Source organism: Dryobates pubescens, chromosome 11, assembly GCF_014839835.1.
Source record: "Dryobates pubescens isolate bDryPub1 chromosome 11, bDryPub1.pri, whole genome shotgun sequence".
NCBI classification, from domain to species: Eukaryota; Metazoa; Chordata; class Aves; order Piciformes; family Picidae; genus Dryobates; species Dryobates pubescens.
The window spans coordinates 23,041,922-23,059,809 of NC_071622.1; the positions used below are offsets into that span (position 1 = coordinate 23,041,922).

At 38.1% G+C, this 17,888-nt stretch overlaps 1 protein-coding gene across 1 annotated transcript in view; it reads right to left on the reverse strand.

The window, feature by feature from the left end:
* Window positions 1–2,340: 2,340 nt before the first annotated feature.
* The window catches only part of OLFM3 (olfactomedin 3), a 47,702-nt gene continuing 32,154 nt past the window's right edge, over window positions 2,341–17,888 (reverse strand). The window contains exons 2-6 of the mRNA XM_054165529.1: window positions 16,666–16,812; window positions 14,600–14,755; window positions 10,248–10,467; window positions 4,810–4,916; window positions 2,341–3,715 (exon numbers count right to left, since the gene is read on the reverse strand). Of these exons, the coding sequence (XP_054021504.1) occupies window positions 3,038–3,715; window positions 4,810–4,916; window positions 10,248–10,467; window positions 14,600–14,755; window positions 16,666–16,812 (1,308 nt within the window). The 3' untranslated portion in view covers window positions 2,341–3,037. The remainder of the gene's footprint in view (window positions 3,716–4,809; window positions 4,917–10,247; window positions 10,468–14,599; window positions 14,756–16,665; window positions 16,813–17,888) is intronic.

Consider the following 17,888-nt stretch of genomic DNA (forward strand, 5'->3'; position numbering starts at 1 on the left):
GAGATTATTTTTTTCCTGTATAGCGTAAGTACCTCATTGTAACAAACAGCCTATGCTTCAACTATGAGAATAAAACTTTATTTACTGATTTGTATGTAGATTGCTGCTATATTATGAAGATTTTTGTGTGTGCTCAATTAAGAAGACAAAGCTGGTGACATATCTGCTTGTATTGAGGCATTGTGAATATGACTTTGGAATTTCCAGTTTGGAAGATTCAGGTGGTAACACTGTCTTACAGAAAAAATGAATTCTCTTTAGTGGGAAGCAGTGGTACTTCCTTGATAATGTCTCAGCCTGTTTTCTTGTATTGATGCTGTATGAGTTGTTGTTTTATGTTTAAATGTATTGGAATCCAACCCATTGCTACTAATTTAGAAAGAAAGGATTTCTCTAGGTATAACTTCTATGCTGTATCACAGTAGCTTCACCAGCAGGACAAATCACTCTTCAAAGTTGCCTCTTCTACCTCTCATATGCACCCATCTCTAGCACCCTGTAGTAGTCTCTTTCTTTCCTTTGACTAACAGGAATCTGTTACCCTTTAAATGGTTAACTAAATGGCATTGAAATCCGGTGAGATTAGTCTTACTGTAAGAACTGTTAGCAACTTGTACTGGTGTATGCATGCTAATTACACAGTATGAAATTCACATCAAGAAATATGGTAGCAACCTGTTGGGTTTTTTTCATGTCCAGTGATCTACTAGACTATTCGTCTAGGTTATGATGATAGAGTAGGAAGAAGTTTAATTTCTCAGTCTTAATGGCTGTTGCTTCTAAGAATGTTCTATTTGTGAAAAAGTTCCATTTTAGTGAAATTACTGGGGGGGTGGGGGGTGTTTAGGGTTTGGTTTTGGATTTTTGATAAAACTCTGAACCCTCTTTGTGGCCAGATGTTGTCCTATGTCATACCTTTTATAAATGAGTCACAGAGGACGTTCCATTGTCAATACAGGGAGGCTGGTTACAGGAGTGAAGTGGCTTAATCTGTCCAGCTGAACTCTGCATTTGCAAATCCTGTGTAACTGACTGTAATGGATTACAGCTCTCATTTCAGTCAGGCAGGAAGGGGGAAATGGAAGCAGGGGAGTAACTTTTTTTCTGGTCATGTTGTAATGTAATTTGGTGGGGTTTTCATCTGTTATCAGTTTTTAAAAGCCTAGTTATAGTTTCATTTTGCAATAATATATACTTATATAATAATATTATATAATATATATTTTTAAAAAAAAAAGACAATTTGTTGTTCAGCTTACATGGACTTATATTTTAAAGCAGACTTGTAAATGTGGTCTCAGCTTGGTATGCTGGAAGAATTAGCAAATCAAATGTCTTCAAAATAGATCTGTCAATTTTTTTATGTATTTAATTTTTTTTTGGCTGTTCTTAAATAGGACCATTTTCATAAATGTTCTTGCTTTTCTATGAGTCCAGCTTCGATTCATAACGAGAATCTCAGGTTTTTTGAGGAACACAGTTTCCACCCAGTTTTTCAGATTCTTGTCTTTTTCCATTATGCGACAGCCCAACTTAACTAGATCTTAATGGTAGTTTCTCCCTATGTATGCCAACACAGATAAATAGCACCTTGTTCCTTTTTCTGAATAAAATATTGCCCCCTTCCCAATTTGTAATTGGCCAGTTTAGCAAGCTATGTACCTTTCAGTTTCTTACAGGCATCAGTTTTGACTGTAAGTAGCAATATTACTGCTAGCAAATCCCAAACCTTTTAGCAAGAGGTTGGCTTGTTGTGGCTGTTTTTAGCAAGGGTAAGCAACATGGGGGCTACCACGTGCCACACTGATCATGTGAGCTTTGACCCTCTTGCTTTGTATGCTCTGTGATTGCTTTCATCCCAGAGGAGAACTTTGTTAACAGATAAAATTCTTCTGTTATGAATGAGGAGACAGGCAGACAGGAGAAGCCAGCTTGACTTGTAACATCGCTCCTCACTGCCACAGAACAGCACAAATACAGGATGAGCTCACATGCTGAGTCTGGAGGCATGGGCAGAGCCTGCTTTCAGATTCTTTTCTAAAGCCCAGATCAGGCAGTGAGCATAAACATAGGAAGTAAAACAGTGGAAGGAAAGAGAGTAGGGGAAATTGAGATTGAGAGAGAAAGGCCAACAGCATGAGACAAAAATTGGGCAGGGCAAACAACTGTAAAGCTGGGACTGGCATGAGGCTTCAAAGTTGTAAATTTGCCAGGAAGCATCAATGGCAAATAAGAATGGGTCTACCAAGCAAAGCTGAGAATAGGGATCATTCACCTGAGAAGCCGTTGGTCTTTCTTGGAAATAACAACCTTTTCTTCGAGTTTTGCCACTTTTGATTGACCCATAGCCAGGACTGCAATTAAGCTTCAATATATTTTATAAAAAATAGTACTTAGTTTACTTTCACAGAAGTGAAGAGATACAATTGCACAATGGTGGTTACAATGGTAGAAATACATACTGTTGATAAAATGTTTGCAAGAGATTTAAAAACATACTGTACAGCACCACATCTGAAATTGGGTGATGGCAAAATGAATCATACTCCATGTCCAAGTAAATTAAATTGATAGATCTTTCTTTTGGAATAAATTAAAAAAAAATTAATATATATATATACACAGTGTGCAATATGTGTCTGACACTACCAAAAATATTTCCTGATATTGAGCAATAGATTAAAACAAAAAATGAGGTAAGAAAAAGACATTCATGCATTTAAGCCACCATTAGTCTCTGACTCTAAAATAAGGCAGATCATAATCTTTTAAAAACTGTCCTTAGCCACTTAAGTTCTCTTTAGTGCTTTCAAGACAAGGTCTTTACAGACCTTATAGAATCATGAGTTAAGATGCTTTTAATTCCAACAGGCTCAGCCATATTTGAAATGCATTTTATGGTAGAAAATGTTGCTTCTCCTTAATGAAAAAAGAATTGTAAATTAAAAGGAACTGAGAGAGATGGATGCTTTTAGAGTTTATCACAAATGACACTGCTTTGAGGGGGAGAGGTGAGGGAAAGGGAAGGGGAAGAAAATTATGTGTCATCTTCAGTTTTAATGACGTGGAAAAGGGTGACATTAAACAGGACTTGATGTCCGTTATTCCAGGCATAGAGAGCTCTATCTCTTGCATTGTAGTCAAGCATGGATATATGAAAGTACTGGTTATGGAAAGGAATGTCTGTATACTCATAAGTGGAGGTTTTGGTGGAATAAGAATAGTAGACCTTGGCTCCTGTTAAGTGAGAGTTAGTAACGTACAAGGTGCCACAGATCATGAAGGATTCTCCAGCACTTCTCTTTGGGTAGCCTGTACTCCAGCTCTTCAGCACCTCCAGAGTATCCTGGTTTAGCTGGCTGATGACAATGTTGCCTGCATTCTGGTTGGTGGCATAGACAGCCCATAGCCCAATTTCATCTGCCATCAGGTCAATATCAGAAAAGCCACCCCAGGTGTAAGGGTAGACATTATGAAAGCCAGCATACTCAAGGCTACGCTGTGCAAGCACCCGCCCAGTGTCAAAGCTGTATTTGATGATGATGTTGCTCTGATACTTGTTGAAATAGAGGGAGCCATTGTAGACAACATGGTTGGTTCCTGCCCATTTGAATGGAAGGTTGTATGTCCTTGATTCAGCCCCACTGACAAAGTCTGCAATTGATTTGTATTCACGGACAATTTTATTGTTAGTGTAACTATCCATGTACCAGACCTGGAAAGAAAACAGAGATTGGGAGTAAACATCTGGAACACAAGCTGCAGTACATGATCATGATATGGCATGATGGATAGCTTGCAGAAAAAGGTGGAAAGGTTTTAGGTTTGCAACAGGCTATCCAAGTACATTACAGTCACATGAGGAACTCTTGATTTTCTGAATAAGAACTTACCTATACAGGTGCATTCTCAAGAAGACTCTTGCTAACTACAGTGTTAGTAGGGAATGTGGGGGCTTCTGGGGAGAAGGTTGTAGGGCTGCAGGCTATATGGGAGGGGGCCACAGAGGGAAGCAGGTGCTGCTGGAGGTGGGGGACCATGGGCATTGTTGTGGAGTAGCCACTGGCACTCTGAGGTGGCAGAAGAAACTTCCTCAGGACAAGATTGGGCTCAACAGAGTTTACTGCTCTCCTGAGATTCCTGGGGTCAATAATAAACCTGCATGGCAGGCAGAGGATAGCTGCACACAAATCTTTAGTTACTAACATTTGTATGTTGCCTTTTCTATTACCTTTGCTTGTTTTTGTTCTGCATTCAAAAGATTAACCTTGTGGGTCTCACACACATGAAACATAGTATTTTGACTTCAAAAGCCCCTTGGTGGAGAGAGCACCTGCTCAAAGCTGTGGCAAATTTTAAGATCCTATTGCAGATCCAAACAATAATATCACTTGGATCTGAGATTGCAGATGGTCTGAATACAGCTTATACTGGACCTATCCATACAAATTTTGATTCTGCTGCATTATGGGTTGTGCTCTTGGGGAAAACTGTTGATGTTTGTGTTATATTACTTGGGTTCTTAAAAACTCAACTTTAATTAAACATGGGAGGAAAAAAATAATATGTAGTTAGTTCAGATAGGCGTAGGCCATCCGTGAAAAAGTTCAAGCAAATGGCACAGTGGTGCTTAGCTAACTTGGCTATTTTTCACAGAGACATTGTTGCCTTTTCTCTGAGGATGTTTAACAGAGAACATGAGGGAAGTAGGTGGGTGTAACCTGCTAGGGGACAAATAACTTTTTAAAGGTGAAAATAAAGCAAGTAAAACTCCCGAAGGACACACAGATAGTCAGTGTCTTAACATACTCGGTTATTTTTCTCTGATGCTAAGGGATCTGTCATCCAGGCTCCAAATCGGGTTCCAGATATCTTGACTGTAATGGGGCCTGTAATTTTCATCAATTTGCCACATGCTGAAAGTAGAAAAACAAATGCATTAGTGCAAATAATTACTCAACTCTCATGACATCAGTAAAAGCACAAGTCCAAATGATCTAAACTAAATGGTGGCTGCAGGGGATTCATGCTTCTGTGTTGGAGAAGGATTGTCATTTTCACCACATGAGCTTTTCCATATTGAGTAGTAATAGAAATAAGTAAAAATATACAAATAAAAAAACCCTTGTGTATATTTTTGGTTTGATATATTTTGAAGCAGAGTTACATTTTCTGGGCATGAGTGACTGAAGGAGCTGGGGCTGTTTAGTTTGAAAAAGAGGAGGCTGAGAGGCTGAGGGGAGAGCTTATCGCTCTCTGCACCTATCTGAAAGGATGTCATGGAGAGGTTGGTGATGGCCACACAGGTAGTTAGCAACAGAACCTGAGGGAAGGGCCTCAAGCTGCACCAGGGCAGGCTTAGAATCGACATTAGGAAGAGTTTTTTCACAGAACGAGTGTTCAGGCATTGAAATGTGCTGCCCATGGAATTGGTTGAGTCACCAGCCCTGGATGTGTTTAAAGGTGGTTTGGATGTGGTGCTTGGGGATATGGTTTAGGGGTGAACTTTGTAGAGTAGGGTTATCGGTTGGGCTTGATGGTCCCGAGGGTCTTTTCCAACCTGAATGTTTCTGTGATTCTGTTAAGCACAGACAGGAAGAAATGAGCTTGTACACAAAATGGATGTCTGGCTGCTCTGTGGTTACACACACGTAGCTGTTCCAGTACTAGGGGTCTGTCTGAAGTTAAGAAAACAAATATGAGAATTATTCAGCAGACTTGGCTGTATTGCTTGGCTTCTAATCCATTAGTCTGTCTCGTATTAGACTGTCTACACAGAAATAATGAAAGTCGATATGATCTTGAATACTGACCTTCCTAACAATCCAGAAATCTATATTTTAGGGGACATTAATAACATACCTATTAGCAACAAGCCCCTAGTGGAATTAATATATTTACCAAGAGGTTTAATATCACACAGGGATGTATAGGTGATTGTGCGAAATAGCAAGTTTGTTAAGAAATAATGTTCCATAAGTGTAAAAAAAAAAATAAGGTGACCCAGTGATTATTTTTTTTTTTTTTCAATGTAAAAATAAGTGTTCCTCCATGATACATGGTTGTGCTCTATTGTATAATTCTATCTGGGAAATGTAGAAAATTGTGTCTGCTGTTAAGTGTATTTACTTGGTGAAAAGGAGAGAGCTACATCACATCCAGGTTTTTTGCTTTCTGTAACTGGCAAGGAATGTATTGTGTGAGCCTGTTTCAGCCAGTCAGAAGGGGGTGAACTGCCTGTGGGGATTTCATTCACAGCTAGTAAAGTGGGGTGTAATAGGAATGAAGTTTCTTACAGTCTTTTGATGCTAGATTTGTGTGCTGAGTCCCATTTATTCCAGATGGATATCACAGCATTTTGATGACATTACTATGATACACGGTTTATCAATCTGTTTAACACTGAAATAATTTCTGATACTGACTTGACAAAGATAATTCCCTTATGTCTTTCCCAAGCCTGACTTTGCATTTGATACAAAAGTTAAATGAACAACAACTCTTTCAAGGGTAAAACTCAATGTACAGTTCACTGACAAAGCATGCTGAGTTTTCTGTGTGTGGTTATAAGCACCTTCAACTTTGTGTCCAGTGCAAGAAATTATTTTTGCTCCTCCACCAGCACTGGAAACAGCTTCTTGTTGTCTACTTTACTGTCAAATGTGTTGGTCTAATCCCAGCCCAAATTCTTACAACTGTTTGTGTGGATCTATTAAAACTGACCTTGCATGCTGTGGTTTCTTGCTAGAGAATGGTGAAACTAATACAGTGAAAGGCAGGATCGTGTACTTAACACTTTCGTGGCTCATTTTGTATGTAGGGAAATAGAACATAGACAACTGTCATGTGAAATGGGAAATACTTCTGGTCTATGAATTTTTTATAGCAGTGAGATGGCTGAGAGTTAAAATTGGCTTATGCTTGATTTGAAAGCCTTTTTTATAACTGCATCAAAAGTTTCTAGTAAAGGTTGCTAGTAAACCTTTGCTCTTTAATTCCTTGATAGGAGAAGGAACAGGTGCTAGGGAAAAGGTAGGTCAAATACCTCTCCATACTAGCGAATGTCAGGAAGTTCAGGAACACTGAAGGAAAAGATTATATGGCAAGCAATTGCACACATGCAGAAGAATCCAGGGGCTTCCTCTTGTCAAGCTCTAATAACTAGAATATAATGCTTTGTGTATAATGCTGTGCAGGACAACAGACATACATCTGTGAGGCAAGAACTAATTCTCCATTCCTTCACAATATAGTTGTTGTGATGAAATTGACCATAAGCAGAACAGTGCAAGTAGTGAATACTTGGAAGCCGTTTGTGTAACCACCGAAAAAATTACTTTCTTCATTTCCCCTTACGAATAACCTACAAAGAATAATGATGCTTAGCAGCACTTCAAGAGAATGTTTAGGTTTTATTACCCTTGCAAGTCCTTCTATAAATCATACACTCACTTAGTATATATGGCAGCTATCAATATTCATTTGCATTACAGAGACCAGATCAATCAACTAACTATCTCTAGCTATCTTCAGAACAGCTTCTGGTAGTTTCTCACAACTTTCCAGATAGATAATTACGGTTGCACAGAATATTCTACTTTCCTCTAACCAAAAATGCTTCTGTAAAACATTGTTTAGATTCTGCACTATAGTCAGGTGTAGCTACAAATGAGTCCAATGTGTCTACTCTATTCATATTTCATAAGCAAAATTTGGAGGAGTATTGGCTTCTATGAATGTTGTCCACATTTTTCTTTTCCAATTTCCTAAACACACATTATGGCAAGAACAGGAAGGTCCCAAGCATAGTGGGCAACCTGCATTCTCTTTGAAATGCATGTGCCTTGCATGGCTGCCAGCAAAGGACCCATAAATACATAACTGTATATGTTAACTGCATGTACCCTTTTAAAAGTTTCGTGGTCACATTTCTCAGCAGCTTCACCCTGAATTTTCTCTTATTCCAAAGAGAAGGAGCAAGTTTCAGTCATCACAACTACTGTGGTAATCATTAAACCTCAGTGAAAGTAAGGCAACTGCTTACTGTATGCTAATGAGTGTTGAAAGTGTTGCCAGTGCAGATGGAAGATGCCTTTTAAGTGACCAGGACAATATAAATAATGCATTATATTGCTGGAAAACACCTGCTAGGGAGAAGGATGGAAAATGACTATTACATGCAATGGTTAGGTAATTATATTGTGAAACACAACAACATCTGTGAAGACTCAAGCCAGATCCTGTGGCATATTGGGGCCAGTCAGTTTTCTGCTACCACAGGATATCAGACTGGCATGGAACATCACAGCTGGGTCTCCATCATGGTAAATGTGGCTGGGAGGAAGGTCCAGACATGAAAGCTGTGTCTCTTTATGCTTGCTGATCTGAACACACAGTACCAGTTTTCAGGAGTTGCTCACAGAAAGCTTAACTGAAGCTGGTTTTATTTTAAAAGGCACACAAGAGTACTCCAGAAGTACAGCCAGTCCATTAGTAGGCAAGCATAAAAGTAATGTAAACATCTAAGACCAGGGAATAATGCCAGTAAAGATGAGAAATCTGTATTAGAGCCTGAGAAGGCCAAATATCTTTTAATAATTTATAATAATCTTTCATACAGTATCTTTCATACAATTTTCTTATCTCTGTTGTTAGTACACATATTTTTAATAGAGGTCTTTTTACAGCAGTACATCAAAAGAAGTGTAATGTGCTGCAGGAATCCAAGATAGATAGGAGAGGAAATGTGCATGAAGAACACAAGAAATAGCCCCTGTGAGTGCAGCAGCTCGTTCTAGTGTACAAAATGTATTTTATACTGCAGTCACTTGACTAAGGAATGTTACAAGAGTAGGCTGTAAAGGCAAAGAAAACAAGATGCTCATTGAAGATAAACTGATGACGTTTTGGTGTCTAATAAACTTCGTGGAAGATTCACTATTGGAAAATACTGTCTATTTATAGGAATGTTCTTGCTTACTGCAGTATTGCAATGCAGCCGTTTTCTCCTGCCTGCCTCCTGCCAAGGCAGTAATATGCTATTATGTGTGTGTACTGAGATGAAAATAGGATCATAAGAAATTTCTGTTTGAAGAAGTCTTTCATGTATTTTAGCCCATCATCATTGTGTTATTTCTAGTTTAAAATAAAGAGATTCAAAATAAATAATTAAAGAGGATAACCTAACCTAGATTTTTCTCATTCCACTGCCTCACAAAAATAAAGAAGCACTGCTTCTCAAGTTACTAATATATTTCATGTCACATGGAGTATTTAGAAGTAACCATCACACAATTGATAACTGAGATGCTTATCACAGGGCTGAACCTTGGAATTTATAATTTATTCATGTTCAGAGTTAATTTACAAATTATTTACTTCTCCTACTGGGACTGGATTGTTGGCTGTAGCAATCCAGACTGCTACAGGAAACCATTCAGGAGTTTCAGAATGTATAGATATGCCAGGGAGCAGGGAGACGGCACTGTGATTATGAATATCTTTGGATAATGAAAGTTAAGGGTGATACTTGATGCTGATAGAGGCTTTCAGTTTTGATAGTGATACCAAGCAAGCACTGTATTTCAGAGATGTTCAGTATTTGCTTTTTCTAACTCAGGCTGCCATGAGAGCAACCAAGATGGAGGCTCAGTCTCACAATGGGTTGTTGCAATGCTTCCTATAAAACCCATGCTCTGTACCCTTAAATTATGTGTGATGCTTAATTCTGTTGTATTGCAAATTGGAGAATGGCACATTTCTCTTAATGCCAGAATTACAACTCTAAAGATGATAGTCAGAGCAGCTTCTCGGGTATCAGTGAGATGACAGGGTTATGATGTGAGCATCTTGAATGTGATTCTAGTTTACTTCCCACTATTTTTTCCCACAGATCCCAAAGATGGCTCAAGTAGCTATGCCTGCCCGAGCTTTTTTGAAAGAGCATCTGTAGCTCTCCAGTCAGCTGTCAAACTCTTAGATTTTAAAGTTGCTGTGTATTACAATTTTCCTTCTTAACTCCTTCTGTATACAGTAGGGCAGATCATTATGAGACACAATTGTGTAAACTTAGAATGATACAACTGGCCTTAAGTTCACTTACTCTTGACTTTTATTAGGGTGGCATGGATCAGAATATAATGCAATCTTTCATCAATCAAGCAAAAAGAGACCATCATCTTTCTGTAGAGAGATGACTAAAAATACGCAGCTGAGGGACCAAAGTTGCCATGAAATGGTTAACTTACTGAGCTTTTTCATGCAGTCTCGAAGCCTGGTTTCTAAACTGAGTACACGCTGGTGTAGTTCCTCATAGTCATAAGCACCAATTTCTTCCTGAATCCCAGTAAGGACAGTAGACAGATTCCTAATTTCCTCCTTGAACTGGGTGATTAGTTTGGCATCAGTTTTGTATTGTTCCAGAACTGGGATCAGTGGCAGGAGCTCATCCATCTTTTCTTTCAAATCCTGTTAAAAGCAATCAAATGTGTGTCAGAGCAGTTTAAAGGAGTTTGGGGTGGTTTGAAAAACAGACTGATATTCCTTGCTAGAAAATCATGGATTTATGGCATTTCACAGCTGTAGGGCATTACCATCCTGGACAGGGTACTCTAGGTCTCTCTCTCACTTTCCGAGTCCTGGGAGTACCAGTGTCTTTTGCTTGTTTTTGGGATTTCTGGGCAGTATTTTCCCGTTCCCTTTCTTTACGTTTCATATGTACACTGATGTAGCCTGATACTTTTGTAGTGGAGGAGTAAATATTCTGTGTGAGTCAACTGGAAAAAAACTCCTTGCCCTTTTTTCCCTCCCTGTCTTGGTAAGAGGCAAGGGAGGAGGCTGGAGGGAAAAGTGTGTGGGAGCACTAAAACCATTACAGAGTTCAATCCCTTAATTCCTTTTAATGTAATATTTATGCCTGATTATGAAAAGATACTTGAAAATTATTGCTGATTTTAGTTACTATTGTCAGTGTATTGTGAAAGTCTTAGGAACCTCAGACTTAATGGTCATAAGCAGTAGATAAAATGTAAGAGAGAAGAGTTTTCCTACTGAAATACACAATTAACTGCAAGTGATCTGAACCAAACCTGCTGAACGTTTGGCTTTCCATTCAGAGGATATAAATCCTTGCTAAGCGTGTCTTTCTTGAGAGAAGGTGATTATGCCTGAACACACAGTGGTGTTTTACAATGCTGTCATTGTTGGTCAGCTGCTAATTTCTATTTCACTCCTTAGAAGTACTGAATTCGTTACTTTCTAAATGGCTGTTGAACACTCTCTAGTTCTGTTCTGTCCACAGTTGTATATACCTCTTTCTTATGAAACTAGAATCCTTGGTTCCTTGCACTTTCTATTTATCATCCTGCTGCATTACTAAGTGCCTTTGAACTTCCTTAGCTGTCCTATATTCTAGACTACCACAAATGTTGGGGTTTTTTTGCCTTGTGCAGTTGTTGTTGTTGCATTGCCAATCCTGATACAAAACATTGATTAAATAAAATAAGGTTCCACTCCAGAATCTCAGATTGCATCTTTCTCAGACTTTTGCTGAAGATTTGTCTCGGTTTGTAACCTATATTGGCTGCTCTTCTTTCATTTCTTAGTTATTCTTTAAATGCACTAATCATGAGGGCTTTGTTAAATCTAAACTAATTGTTTGAGGTTGTTTTTTGTTTGGCTACTATTCTGCAGAAACAACAACAACAGAAAAATCCTCACAGTCCAAAGGGTTTGCTTTACTGGAAAGCAGAGAGGTTGTCCCTGATGTATCATCTGTATACAGAGATTTGTATGTCTTTTTGTAATTTGAGGAAGCAGCAGGGACTTTCATGGGCAAGTGTCAGAGACGTGAGGAGATGTAAGAATGAAAAAAACAAGACAAGGATGGAAATAAAGATGTATTAGGTACTAGCATTAGGTGGCAATAGAGATTTGGTACAGATGAGGGCACACAGGGAGAGGCTATTGGATGGGTTAAAAAGTAAGTCCTGAAGAATACCTGGAGTAGCAAGCAGGTTAAAAGAGAAAGCAGAAGAGAACTAAATGGAAGCTGAACAGGTGCAGAAGTAAACGTGTGTAGAGGTTAGTGTAGTCACCAAGATGTGTGAAGACAGGTGTTTAGTTTGCTGCATCACTTTTACTTAGTATGCAATAAAGAGGGTAGGATGTTTCCAAAATAAATAAAGTGATGATGCTGAATGCATTTTTGCATTTGTGAAAGAAGCTGATAGGCAGGGTCAGCATTTGAGGTGCTTGAAGATCTACCTCTGTGTTTTTCCCTCCTGAACATGTTCTAAGATAGCCTGCAGTATCTCTTCACCATTTAGCTAATACATCCATATTGCTTTCATATTTGATTTATTATTTACTTGAAATAAATACTTATATTTGTTGTTAGGAAATCTACTTTGCATGCAGGCCATCTTTATAGCTAGCAAATTGTATTTTGAAATATAAGCAGCTATGTAATTATGAATGGATTTGACAGTATTAGGAGTTCTATTAGTTCTTTTCTCAAAGGGTCTTCCAGTTACATTATAGTAGCAGAACTGCTGAAACAGAAAGAAGTGGGAAGTCTTTTGTCTACAGTGAAAACTTATTTATTATACTGTTCTAATTAAAAACTAAACTTGGGTCTGCTTTAAACCTGTTAAAATGAACAGTTACTTTGATGACAAGGAGAGTAGACTTTGTGATATAGAGAGCAGAGCTCCAGAAGCCAAAGCTTTGGAATTCTGACCTGAGGCTTTGTTTCTGAAGACCAGTGAACTGCCAAAACTCATGGGTAAGCCATGACGGAAACCGTTGTAAAGCCAGTAAGAATTTAGGAAGATAAAACGTGTTTAAGGAATTAGTGGGGGTAACTCATTTCTGACAGGATTTATGCTAGATGAGCTGTCATTTGACCAAGCTGCTGTAACTTTTCATGGTGATCAGCTGTCTCCTCCTTGGCTGATGCTGATTTAACTGAAGTATGACCATTATGCTAAACATGATCTGGAACAAATTTGTGCTCTTTGGTTCTCACCAACATGGAACCACAGCATCAGAAACATCTCAGTAAATACACAAATAAAGATTTGTGTTTTCGTGATGAATAATTTTACTGGTTTCTGCTGACACTCCTAGCTTGTTGCTATGATGAGTGGTACAAGAACGAATTTGTACTGCAATATGAATGGGTGGTAGATGTATGCTGGTATTTCCTGCCTGCTGTTGTGAGAGGTTGTGCTGTGGGGAGAATGAGTTTCTTTGTCTAAGGAAAGATAAAGCACTGCAATTTTAGTAGATCAACTTTCAGAAAGCCAGCAGCCTATTGTATTATGTTGACCTTTTCAATTACTCTATAACTTGATTGGCTGGAAATCAGTTTTATACTCCTGGCAAGCTGTCAAACTGAAGTTAAATGACAGTCCAATACAAGTATTGAATATTTAAAAGGTTAGAGTAGTGCAGAAATTTGCCACTATTGACAACATGTGTCAGACATTCAAATTTTGATATTTTGTTCCCAAGGAAAATTATAATGGGAATACAGAAAAGCGTTAATCAAGTGTGTTGTTGTTGCAGGGATGAGTAATAACATTTTTTTTACTACCTGAAACTAACTGGAAGTATATATTCAAACTCTAATCTAAACTAAGAATGATAGCAAGTTCAGTAATGTGATTAGTTTACTTAATTCCTGATATCATTAAGACACATTGGATACTCAGTTTCTCTGAAAAATAAGTTAGACCCCTTAGCTATGGCTTATCTAACTTTAGCACCAATTAGAAAATTAATTTCATTTTATGTGAACTTCAATAAATGCTTTAAAAGACTATGTATTTGGTTAACATAATGTAATCCACAACATGTATTTTCTAGATCTTTAATATCTCGCAGTCTCAAAAGTATCATTTTATCAGAGTTAAAGAACTTCAATGTGCTTTTGTTAATTTTCTTTTCCTTAAGAGTACTTCAGACAGCTTTTGTAGAATGCACAATATTGTTTTGTGATCTCTGCAACCTTCCTTCTTCACAAAAACACTGGTATGTGTTTTTCCTTGTCATTAAAATTCTATGGAAGTATTTTTCTAATCACAGGAATGTGACTGGGAATGATTGCTTTCCTCCCCATCCCAAGTTCAAAACAGAAAACTTTCAGACATGAAATTAGATCTTAATTGTACTGGACAAAAATTACAATAACCTGATTTATTATAGACTTCCCTTCAACCACAGTAAATGTCAGGCAACAGTAGAAGTGCAGGACTCTCTAGTTGTTTGCTGTTCATCCCATTGGATATTCCCATTTGTTATTGAAGCTTGAATGAACATAAATTTCTCAGTATGACATGCACATTGATAGAGAAAAAACCAGAAATCTGTTTACAGTGACATTTCTCTAATGACTTAGTAATTAATAGTTACTCCCTATTAAAATTAAATTAACCAGAGCAAAAGATTATCATCATTAAAAAAGATTTGTTAGGCTTCTCTTGTTAATGTTGCTCTTGTATGAGCATTTCAAGATGAGATCTTAGCAGTCCATGCATTGCTGCTAAGTACATTGCTTTCAGCAGGCTTTCAAAGTTATTGTTAAAATAAAACCTACTTGAAAATGCTTTGTCATTAACGTCTTCCGATCATCTTCCAGTTGTCGAAACTTGGCCTTCAGCCCTTTCATTTGTGTTTCCATTTTTAAAACATACTGGAAATCCCTCTGAGTCCGTAGATTTAAAACTTCAATGGACTGGGACATATTCTGAACCTGTTAAAGAAGAACACTCTCTAAATGCACTTTTTTGTTGTTTTACTTATTTTATTTTTTTCCTGGTTACATAGTTAAGCACATTTTATTGCCTGAACTTCATGTCAGTGCTGTATTTGTCAGTCATTTATACCACAGGATAGTCTTGAATTCCATAATTGCATGACAGGACAAAACCTGGGGAGCAGGGCTGAAATAGGGCTATTGGGAGCAAGACCGTGAAGCCATAAATTATTTGGAATAGCTTATTTGAGGTAGAGAGATGTCCTTGCAGCATCATCAAAAAAGGCTGTTAGGCAATGGAATCTACTCTGCCACTTGTAGTAGATGTGCTGTTCTTTAGGATGTACTGCAGAGTGTGTGTTCCCTCCCAAGCACTTTGGGAGGGACAGGATGGAGGACTGGAGATACTGCTTAGTATGAAGTGTGTGATTTTTATTGCTAGTAGGCATTTATGTAATAATTCAGTATAGGGAATTCAGATCAGCTGGGCTGTCTGCATCCTTAGATGTTCATTCATGATTTTTGAAGTAGATATAAAATTAGAAATTGTATCCAATTGTCTCATTGGTAGAAATCCACTTCCCCCCCCCCCCCCCCCCCCCCCCGCCCCCGCTCCGAAGAGTAGTGAATGTTGAAGTAACTTTTGTGAAGTAAGTTACTTTGTAGCTATAGCAAGCACTTTTACCATGAGACAAGACTATCATCTAGAGTAAATTACATATATATTAAACTATCTGTTATAAAAGCAAAGCCTTTGTCAGTCATAAAAATGATACATGCTGCAAGTGCAGTTATTCTAGTTCAATAAATGTTTTGTTTTCCCAAAATGCGAATAAAGCAGATTGCTATAAATGTATCAAACACCAGACTGAAGGTTTGGCTCAAGTGAAAAAAACAAACCCCAAACCAACAAAACCAAACCCCAAAGTCTCCCTGCTGCCTGACAAAGCTGGCAGTAGTCCTGTTGTTTGCAAGAATATGCAATGTTTGAACTGTTATTCATGTTTGAAACTAGTGTATTGTGATCTACAGAGTGCATGGATTCAGGAAAGCTGCTTTTTATTTGAATATTTTACTGTTGGGAGGGTAAATGTTCTGGGGACTGAAGTCTTCCTCTGATAAATAGACAGCATGAGGGGAGGCAGCTCCTACTCTGTGTAATGGTTCATCAGTGCCCTCCCCCTCATAACCTGAAACTAAGTCCCTGCTGGAGTTCACAGTTTTTTAAGTAAAATCTGTGGGGATCTGATGGTATTTCATAATGGAGTGATTTTTTCTATAGCTAGAAAAATACTGAAATAACAGAGCACTGGTGTTACTATATGGGCAATAGCAAATACTGGAAATCAGAATGGGATTCTTTGGGGCAAATCTGTACCACCAAGAGAATGAAGACAGTATTATCTGAAAGAAGAACAATTGAAAGAAAATTAGAACTTTCTTCTCTGTACAGCCTGCTTTGCAGATGCCATGATGCCTACATCTTCTTGTTTGTTGATAAGAAACATGTAATGACCTTCAAGAATCTCATATGATTGAAGCAGAAGCTATAGTTTAAGCCCCACAGCAAGTAGCTAGCTAGAGGTGAGATTTGTAACTGTTTTTACACAGAATAACCAGTCCTGTCTGTGTGTAAGGAAGAATTTTGTGAGTAGTGAACAAGAAGGAAGATGCAGCTTCAGTTTGCTAGAGATAAGTGGCTTGGGTTGGGAAAGGTGTGTCTGTCAGTAAAACAGATAAATAATGAGCAGTGCTGAGAACACAGGTAGGGGATATACCCTGAAGAAATACTTTTATTAGGTAACTCTTCAATTATCTATCCATTATGTATTAGAGAGAGAGGAGTGGAATTCCATGGGAGGTTTAGTGATTAAAAGGTGGAATTTTTTTTTTTTTTGAAGACTTACCTTCTCTAGCAGTTGCCTGAGTTGCCTGCTTTTGGCATCTCTTGAACACAGGTTCTGTTCAGGTGCAACAACAGTGCAAATGCAACGGCCATCAGGATCCTGGGCTGAGCTATAAACTTGCCACCCTTCCTTGGGGCTAACCTGAGTCTGTAACAACAAAATAATTAAGATAATTGGGGGGTTTATGTGTTTTGAAAACCCATTACTTCAAAATATTTTTATTTTTGCAGTATGTTTACAATGAGATTCCTCCTGCCTGATTGACATTTACTAGTTTCTTAACTAATTAGATTGGTGATTTTCATACAGTTTTGTTGTATCTCATGCCTCTGTGATAGTTTTCTAGCAGTGTCCAGCACACGTTTCCAGGGTGGATAGGAACAGATTTCTTCTTGTGATTCAGCATAAACTAGTGGATTTAATGCTTTTTCAAGTGGATGTTACAGTTTGCCATCAGCAGAGAACAAACAGGTCCTTCCAGCTTTTTACTCATGGAAACCACAAGGACAGAAAAGAACAAAGATAAAACACCAAAGTGAGCAGAGTGTATTTGACTCACACCTTGGGAACTGGCTCAGAAGCAGCTGGGGATGTGGGTTAGCAGGTTTGCTCTTCAAGATGCAGTAGTCAGGAAACTGTTCTCCATTGCGTTCTACTGCACATATACCAAAGGGAAGAGAGGCTTGCTGGGTAGTGCTGAGAAGTGTCTGGTTGGTTTAGGTGGATTGGGATCATAGCAAGAAACAGGGCAACTGTGTGTCCTTCACCGGAACAGAATAATGCTGGAAATTCCTAACCTGTTCTTCTTTACACCAAATACAACTGAGAAGGAAAAGCAAGGCTAATGCTGCACTGCATTTAAAGTTTGTGCATACCTTTTGAGACCAGGTATGTCTGTTTAATGGGATGTATGAAGTATACATCATAAGAATGAGAGGAAACGATAGAATTAGATGATTGAAAAGATTCAATTGATGGAATTAAAACTAATGGACACAAGTGATTTTTTTTTTTCATTTTAAACTGTAATTTAAAGTCAATCTTGTGCATTATTATTTTCTAATAATGTAGAATACACTACTGAATTTCATGCCACAAATGCTAATGGATGCCACTGAAGTAATTTTGGTCTGGAGACCATTGGAATCAATTACTATTTGTATTATAAAACAGTACTCAGTGTTAGCACAGAGAGTGATATTTAGACTGGCAAGCTTTGATAT